The sequence below is a fragment of the Papaver somniferum genome, chromosome 7, assembly GCF_003573695.1.
Source record: "Papaver somniferum cultivar HN1 chromosome 7, ASM357369v1, whole genome shotgun sequence".
NCBI lineage: Eukaryota > Viridiplantae > Streptophyta > Magnoliopsida > Ranunculales > Papaveraceae > Papaver > Papaver somniferum.
In genome coordinates this window covers 117,980,779-117,989,766 of record NC_039364.1, presented here as the reverse complement: position 1 = coordinate 117,989,766, position 8,988 = coordinate 117,980,779, and the positions used below count along the sequence as shown (strand labels likewise).

Sequence of the window (8,988 nt, the reverse complement as noted above, 5' to 3'; positions counted from 1 at the left end):
AGGTGCTGTAGTGTAAGGCGGGGATATCAAACTTTGATGAACAGCAAGGGAGCAACCGTTGGATTCAACTACCATCTAATCTGAAGGCTTGGAAATTCAGCACTGTGGTGCTTGGCAGAGACTTCAGATTTTGATGCTATATGAAGGAGCGACCGTCGGATGCTTTTGAGAACTGATCTGATGGCTGAGAACGGAGGCGTTTTTGTGTGTAGAAAATGAGGTTGTGCGCACCATTCTTCGCGGCTTCCTTGCGTGATTTCTCCCGGCTTTTCACTACTTCTCTGCTCTTTTTGCTCCGCAAGTCATCCAGACTTTATTTATTACCTAAAAATGCAAAATTAATTAATAAAAATATTTATTCTTGAAAACAATGAAAATACAGAATATGGGATAAAATGTAGAATTAATGCACAAAAGATGAGTTAAATGCCAACAAAAAGGGATAAATATATACAATATTTGGCACTCATCACGGAGCTAGTGAAATGAAGGGAAAACGCCGCAAGAAGAATGTGGTTATTGCATCCCAAGAAAGTTCAAAAATAAAAGTTGATAGTGGAGTCAAAATTAAAGACCCGGTTGTTCTATCCCAACAAGGTTCAACAACAAAAGAAGCTGGTAGTGTCCAAAGAAAAGTTGGTGGTGCGGTTGGTATTAAGAAATTAGCGAGAAGCCGAGATAATGATGTCAAAGGAAAAACACTGATGGTCGAACCATCGTTAATCACCCCACAAAGAGTTGTTAGTAACCTTGATGGTGAGAAAGAGACGGTCTTCTTGGATGTAGGTCCGATGAAATCACCCCTATAGATGAGGAAGGTAATTATATCCGACCTACTTACACGATATACAAAAATTACATGCACTTTTTACCACATTTTATTCATAACTACGTCAAGTCCACCGACGATGTTGAGGGGGACGGAAATTGTGGTTACCATGTGTTCGTAGATCATCTTGGACCTTTTGAGCAGGAAAAAGAATGGGGTGACGATCAAATTACTTATGTTATGCAAAAGTGTTTGCTTGAACTACGTGGTTTCCCCGATTTCTACAAGCCAATGAATGATGAGATTCGAAAGAAATGACACGGAGGTGATGCTAAACGAGGAGTTCAAAGCATTTGAACGACGTTTAATGGGAAACACTACATTGACAAGTGAATATTGGATGAAAATACCAATATGTCGCTATCTACTCGCCAACGCATTCCATTGCGTTATTCATTCCATCTCCTATGCAGATAGTGTTACATACGCACCAAAAAGACGTGTTTTTACCGAAGAAGAATCTCTGAAGATAGTCATCATGGGGTTCGTGAACATGAACCATTATATCGGCCTCCAATTGAAAGATGGATGCCCATTACCTCCATTGAGGAAGGTATACGGACGTGACGGTGAAATACCAATGAGTTGGTGTCATAGGTTCGAGGAAAGATTTCAATTGGGGGATGCAGTACAGTTATCGAGGGATGGCCCGTTGTGTGTACTAATGAGTTCCGATGAGGATGAGTATGAGTAAATGTGGTGTGAAGGTATATGATAACAATGTTTATTGTAGGGTGGTGATTAAAATGATAATATGATAACAATGTGGTGAACCTATGTATTTTGAATCATTCATTATATACGAAGAATCTAGTTTTACTCTTATTATGTGTTTGTAATGATACTATGATAAAGTTATGTGGTTATTTAGAGGTATTTACGGCCAGGTCATACACTGACACAACCTAGCCGTAATGATCCAAGTGAGAATCCCGGCTGGAAAACCTAACCGAAAATCATGTAACGGCTAGGAATCCAACCCGTATTTCTGGGTAATGTAAAATTTACGGCTGGTAATCCTGGCCGTAACTCTTCCTGTAATACCAGTTTCAGATTTTACTAAGTTACGGCTGAGACACCAAACCGTAAAACTGATTTCGACTAGGTTTCCTTCCCGTAATTCTGGGTACTGTCAGTTCTACGGCTGGTAATCCTGGTCGTAACTCTTCATGTAGTATCAGTTTCAGATTTTACATAGTTACGACTGAGACACCAAACCGTAAAAGATTATTTCGGCTGGGATTCCGGCCCGTAATTCTGGGTACTGTCAGTTCTACGGCTGGTATCCTAGCCGTTAATACAACTTACGGCTGATAATTCTAGCCGTTAATACAACTTACGGCTGGTAATCTTGTTAGTATCTTAAACAAGAATCTGATAAATTAAGAATCAAAACACTATTATCCATTCATTCAAGGTTAATGAAAAGTAACTCTGAAAAGTAATTCACCCAAATCCATAACCTTAAACATGCTAAAAGTCTGGATAAACATAAGCTGTAATGACTTAAACAAGTACATAACCTACAATCATCCACTACGACCAACAATCGAAGAAACATCCTCAGAAGATGATGAAGAACTGTTGGGAGTTTGGGAAAGACTAATCCAATCATCCTCGTCGTTAGTATAGAGATCATCCTTCGCTGGATTATGTAACTCCAGAATCCTGAGAATCAGTGTTCTTTGTTCCTCGCAATCCAAATATAAAACCTCCTTAATGTTACGTCTCAGTCTCCTGGCAATCCACTTAGCTCTCTTGACCTATTTTCACATCATTCAATTAATAGTGGTACATAATTTGAGAAACGTATACCAAAAAAGAATCATATACTTAGTCTACGTACCATCATCGTAGCAATATCACACATTGGTAGTTCCTGGGGTTCTTTCTCCTTTTCAGGGTTCCTAAAAATGATGAAAAACATATCAGAAGATAGGATTACGAATTAGAAATAACAGAGAACCCATCCGTTATAAACTTTATCGGTTGGGAAAAGTGAGACCTCATAACCGTAAAAAATAGTTTCGTCTTAGAAATATGCGAACGACCGAACCGTAAACAAAGTATCGGCTAGAAAATACAAATAACGGTTTGGAAAATTTATTTACGGTTAGGAAACTCCCAACCGAAACACTCATAACTCAATTTTACTCTGTAAACATAGGACGGCTTACTGCTAGGAAAATCCCATCTGTGATGTATTTCACAGTTGGGTTCTCAAGTTTTCCTAACCGCAAGAGACATTAACGGCTGGGAGTTCTTGATGTCCCAACTGTTAGGTAAACATTACGGCCAGGACGATATGATATCCCGGCCGTAAACGCTTCAGAAAACCATTTTTGGAAACCCTAAATCGATGATTGAACCTATTTTGTCAATCTAATGGTAAAATAACTGCTGGGTTTTTCGATTCTTACCTAGTAGGAGTCATTTGTGGAGGATTCGCAGGTGATTGAACAGATTGGTACATAGGAGGATTTGAAGGTGTTTGAAGAGATTGGTTCACCACATCACCATGAAAAGGAACATTAATAACTTGCCCTGATTCAGAATCTGGGTTCACTCGACTGGATCTTGTCACTCTTGGTCTTGCTGCCATCTTGAGAATCAATGGAGAATAAAAAGTTTTTGATTTTGGTTTTTGAGAGTTTTTGAAAAGATGAAGGAGAATAGAGAATGAATGGAGAGAGGGTTAAAATTAAGATTAGGTTTTATTTAGAGGAGGGTAAATCAGACTTTTAAGTCACTTGAATCCCACCCCCATCTAGTTTTTGTCTCCCCTAAGCATTTAAGCCCCCAAACTGGTCAAAAGACCCGGATTTTCTAAGCCCCGGTAATAGGATTCCTTTAAAAGCTCCTTTAATTTGATTAGTAAATGCATAATAATCAAATCACCACCTTAAACATTCAAAATTATTTATACTACTAGTTATTAAGAGGGAGACATGTATATGTCGGTTATTGTCCAGATTAACCTGTTAAAACAGTTGATACGGATTCCACCAAAGATGTGTATATATGACTATAAACTTATTTGCTGTCTGCATAATTACTCGGTTCTCGACTCCTAGCTTATCCAAAGGAAGAAACAAGAGCATGTTTAAATGGTGAGAAAAGAATCTCATTTTCGGGAATCATATTCTCCAAGGGAGTAGTCCTCCTAAACCCACCACCCTGTAGTTTTAAAATTTCTTCATATTGGAGGAATTTTATCCCCGTTCTTCATTCATTCCTTCCTGTTTACCAAATATGAGAATATAATCGTGATTTCAGTCCCCCTCCCACCAACCAGACGACACACACGCTTTTAAGTTGTATATGTATCATTGTGTTGCAACATGTTTTCCGAATAGTTCGGAAAAACTTGCATCTTTTACTTCGAGATAATCGTGTTTCTCGGTAAAGTGCAGCATATTCCTTCGAGATATTTTTCTTTTACTTCGCAAGAATAAAACATCCCATGTTGATTGTCTGGCGTTGTACTTGCACCTTTTTATTTATTTATTTTGTATCGGAGCTGAATCGGTAAACACTTGTACTTGATCAAGTTACGGCAATCCAAAGAAGGTAGGTTGTCGAGAGATTTGAGACCTAATGGTCTTTAAACCGAAACTCCTTTGCTGAAGACTGAAACTTCTTGAATCTTCGTTTGGTATAATTAGGGTGATTAACATCACTGTCCGATTTCAGGTGTTTCTCAAGAAGAGCTTAAACAAGTATTCCACAACATGCTTATTAATACATTTTACATACTCGAACAACATTGATCTTAGACTGACTACTCATGAAGATAACAACACAAACCTTTATCTTGATCGATCTTCATAGAAGAGAATGTTGAATACTCTAAATCAACCTTGTTTTCCTAATAAAAAAATGTTTCTGAAGACTCCGTATGACTTCGATAAGTAGGTGTGACTCCTCTACTCTCAGGATGACACTCATCAAAAACTGTCTCGCCATCAAGGCAATTAATTACCCAGAAGTTAATCACTGTCCCAAGTCTCATCAACTTGATTAGGTGCCTTGGTTTTTGGTTTAACATTTGTTTGACCTAATTGATATTTCGTAGAGTCATAATCCTCATCGCCACCACTGTACAAGTATTCATAACCAGCTTGCTCAGCCACAGTTGAATTGTCTTCTTCATCGCTATCTAACTCCCATGGTGCATCTTCCATATCGCCTAAGATATCCTCTGATTCAGAGCCTTCTTTTGATACCCCTCCTCTTGGTCTTATCCCACTAAGTTTCTTGTGAGCTTCCTTGTTCTCAGCTCTGTAACTCATATCTTGTTTCGCTCTTCCTGAATCCCAAGATTCCTCCTCCGAATCACCTAAATTACCCTCTGATTCAGATACTTTTCCTCTTGGTTTTAACCCATCAGATCTTTTATAGGCTTCCCTGCTGTCAGTTGTGTAATTCACGTTTTGTTTCCTGTTTAAAGTCCTTGATCCCTTGAACTCTTCAACGGCCTCGGTAGAACTATCTTCACCACTGTGGAGATCATTATGATCCCATTCATCATCTCCCGACGACCCAACATTGTTATCATCTTCGTCACTATCCCATTTACGTGTACCACGAGTCCTAGGCCTACTACTACTACTAAGATCACTGTCGTCCCAATCCCTTCTTCCACATCCTTCACTCTCATCTTCTGAATCTCCCCCACTCATTCTTCTGATCCTCCCCTCTGACTTTTCTCTATTCAAATATTTCATCCTAAAAGTATGTTCTTTTTCTGCAGCCTCCTCGGCTTCCCATTCTTGTTCTGCAGCCTCCTCAATATCTGCTATAAATTTGTCGAGCTGCTTTTGTTCCTGTTTCTCAGCAAATGGGTGATCATCTTCCCTGTTATCATGCTTGGCTACCGGTTGTTTGTCCCCATGGAAGACATAAGGGGTTCCTTGCTTCTCGTCAATTGCACTAAAGAATGTTGAAGCTACCCTCTGAATGCTGGCCATGGCAACTGGGTCCTCATGATTTACACCTTTACGCCGTAATTGCTGTTCAATCTTCTTTATGTTTAGCTTTTGAGACTCAAGCGCTTGCTCAAATCTTGCCTTAAACAATGCCTGAACATTTTCAAGAAAATGGAAAAGAGTATGTTTGTCATTTTCTTAAGCAAACTTTTACTTTTTCGAGTCTCTGACCATTGTTGGCAAGAGGAGTAAAACAAAGCGAGTATAAGAATAACTACCTTTCTTTTGGTAAGAGTGTTGACAGGTATCAACATTTTTGGCTGCCGATAATTTCTTCCACGGAACATGATAATTGTTTTGACATCGTGTACATTAATAACAATACCACCACTCAATCTTGCAAGCATAGTTGCCATCTCTTTGATTCTTTCCTTTGGGAAGTTATCACAACAAACTTGCACGGTCTCGTGAAATTTCCAGTGGAGATGCATATTTTGAACAACACCTCCAAATACTCCACGTACACCAACTGGTACATAATTTCTATTTCTAAAACCAATTTTCTTATATGCCTGAAGCTGCTCTGGTGTCAACAGTTCTGGGTCATGTCTGGGAGGTGGTAGCTCTGGTAACTCATACTTCTTGAGTCTTTGTTGGAGCAGTGCCACTTTCTTTTTAGCCTTCATTCACAAACAGCAAATAATACATGAAATCCAAGCTAAATTTCATCATCAAAGCATAACAATGTGTTATAGGGTGTCAAATGATATGAAGCAGTGTATGACAACCCAATCCAGGAACAACAGCATGAAAAACAAGAAGCATTTAGATTTTGTGTCAAGTCTCCAGCTTAAAACTGCAGTTACAGGTAACACCACTCAAACAATAAACGGAACTAACAAGGACGAGGTATCCATGCTACATATAGGCATTATAAATTGACTGCGATATTCACAAGCATTTCTCCGGTGGCATTATCAATTATCAATGATGTGAACATTGCATACAACTTTCCGAATTATTGATTGTAAGGCTCTTAGCTCATCACTCTAAAATTTGCTATTCCACACAATCACTGAAATAGTTCAAACTCCCACAATAAAATTGTACTAGTATAACCCCAAATTTCTGGTGTACACACAAAAATAAGATTCATAATATAATGGGCAAAAACAAGAAATGAACAGAAAACATACTCTACGAAGGTTCCAAATGAGTCTTTCCTCTTCAGTCATTAATTTCTTTCGTAAATTCCGCGCACGACGAATCTCCCTCTGTGTTTTTCCTACATCTCTCCTCATCAAACTTTCAACTTTACTCCTCATCCCACGCCCTCTTGATGATGTTGACATCGTTCGATCTCCATTAAAACAAGAAGAAAACTTTGTTGGAGATAAGAAATGATCTGTGGTGGTATTTAACCTAGATGATGATTCAACCACAATATTTGCCAGTAATCTTGGACAAACATTTCTTAGGGTTTTAGATACTGCCCACATCGTCTACCACATCAAATTTGAGGTTTTGGATACACCAGAAGGGGGAGAGGACGCGAATCAGCTCTCCATTTCTATAGGTTCAGGGTTTCTCTATGTTTTCATCAGGGTTTTTCGTTTTGATTCACATCCATCGGAAGCAGAATATATTGGATCGACCTCCCTCAAAAGAGATTATTTGGGGGCTACAACGATTTACTTTGGGGCCATCAGTTGGATGAAATAGGGTCACACAGTGAACTAACAGTTACCCTTATTCCTGGTATTTCCACAAATGCGAATGCCCGATTAACCGGTGCGGATTTGAGATGATTTACAAAAACAAATGGGTTTTTCACAATCCAACGGTTTTGGATGAGCGTTTTAAGTCGATCTACAACTCTCATTCCTCTTAAAATGTAGAAAAGTGAAGGCGATAAATGGTGGCCCAAAATGCACCCCTCTCCTACCCCTTATCAAACGTCCCAGGTTCAACCTAAAGGGATTTTAAAAATAATAAAATAAAATGACCCAAAAGGCTAATAACCGAAAAAATAAATGATAAAACAAAAAAACAAAGAAAAGAAGACTCTATTTGCCCAAAATAGCACTCCCTCTCATTCTTCCTTTCTTTTTGGTCTTGGAAAAAATAACATCCATAACGCATGTAACTTCAATATCCGAGACTTTAATACCATCCAAAAGTTCTTCTTCCTCCTCCTCGTCAGAAGTAGAAGTAGAATTACCCGGAACTAGCTTAATTAGAGTTAGAGCTTGTTGATTATTAACATTTACATTCTTAGGCTTATTAAACCCAGGAGACTTACTATTTTTAGCTTTAAAAGCCATTCTATTATTAACCATATCCGGAGAAGCCTCCAAATCATCCAAAAGAGCTTTGGCTTGCAAAGAAAATTCTCTTTGCTCCTTCAAAATTCTATCACGCTCCTCTTGAATTTTGTCCTTCTTTTGCGCGTCCAAATTTGAAACACGGAATGTATTTTTTCTTCCAACTCTTTAGAATCTTTTGGCAGCTCCGAACTTGACGAGACCAACGATTGCTTAATGGACTTGTCATGCCCAGGACTATGCGAAACCAAAGCACAGTTAGAGCCTTCTATGCAAGCTTTCGCAGCCTCCCTAACCTTTAGTTTAGCTTCCCAACTTGCTAGAATGTCCCCGTCCACTTCATCATCAGGATCCGAACACTCTTCTAACTCCTTTTCTTCATCTTTCTTAGCATCTACATTACTAACCTCAGAAAACAAACCAATTTCACATTCCAGCATATTAAATTTATTTTGATGTGAGGCATCAACCAATGGAGTAGGTGAATTCTTATTTTTCTTTCCAATAACCATCGTCCACTCCTTGTTTTGAGAGTCTTGGTTATCTATAGAGGCAGTAAGATCAATCCCACCACCAGCAATAGACTCAACAACACTCGGATTACTTGCACAAAAAGGAATAATAGTTGAACTACTATTCTCAACAGAACTTGACTTACCTGCAGTCGTATTAACATCAGCACCTTCCATTGTTTTGGTTTTAACTGGCTGCCACTGTTGAACGTTCTTCACAGAATTTGTTGATTTCTTGTTCTTCTTCCTACAATCTGTTTCAACATGCCCAACAACTTTGCAATTCGCACAAAAAACTTTGGGATTTTCTGAAGCTCCACATATTGATCAAAACTTCTTTCACCCGTTGTTACAAGAATGGAGTCTGGAACTTTTTTTGCAAAATCAATATTAAC

At 38.7% G+C, this 8,988-nt stretch overlaps 2 protein-coding genes across 2 annotated transcripts; both read right to left on the bottom strand.

Moving 5' to 3' along the window:
• Nucleotides 1-2,358: 2,358 nt before the first annotated feature.
• On the bottom strand, nucleotides 2,359-3,477 carry LOC113295115. Its single transcript, XM_026543467.1, has 3 exons — nucleotides 3,250-3,477; nucleotides 2,676-2,736; nucleotides 2,359-2,592 (listed from the first exon to the last, which is right to left on the bottom strand). The coding sequence occupies exons 1-3, from the start codon at nucleotides 3,429-3,431 to the stop codon at nucleotides 2,359-2,361; spliced, it is 477 nt and encodes a 158-aa protein (XP_026399252.1). The 5' UTR covers nucleotides 3,432-3,477.
• A 989-nt stretch (nucleotides 3,478-4,466) lies between these two features.
• LOC113298237 (CRM-domain containing factor CFM3, chloroplastic/mitochondrial-like) lies at nucleotides 4,467-7,993 on the bottom strand. The gene is made up of 3 exons (XM_026546927.1): nucleotides 6,954-7,993; nucleotides 6,036-6,437; nucleotides 4,467-5,910 (listed from the first exon to the last, which is right to left on the bottom strand). The coding sequence occupies exons 1-3, from the start codon at nucleotides 7,254-7,256 to the stop codon at nucleotides 4,819-4,821; spliced, it is 1,797 nt and encodes a 598-aa protein (XP_026402712.1). The 5' UTR covers nucleotides 7,257-7,993; the 3' UTR covers nucleotides 4,467-4,818.
• Nucleotides 7,994-8,988: the final 995 nt, after the last annotated feature.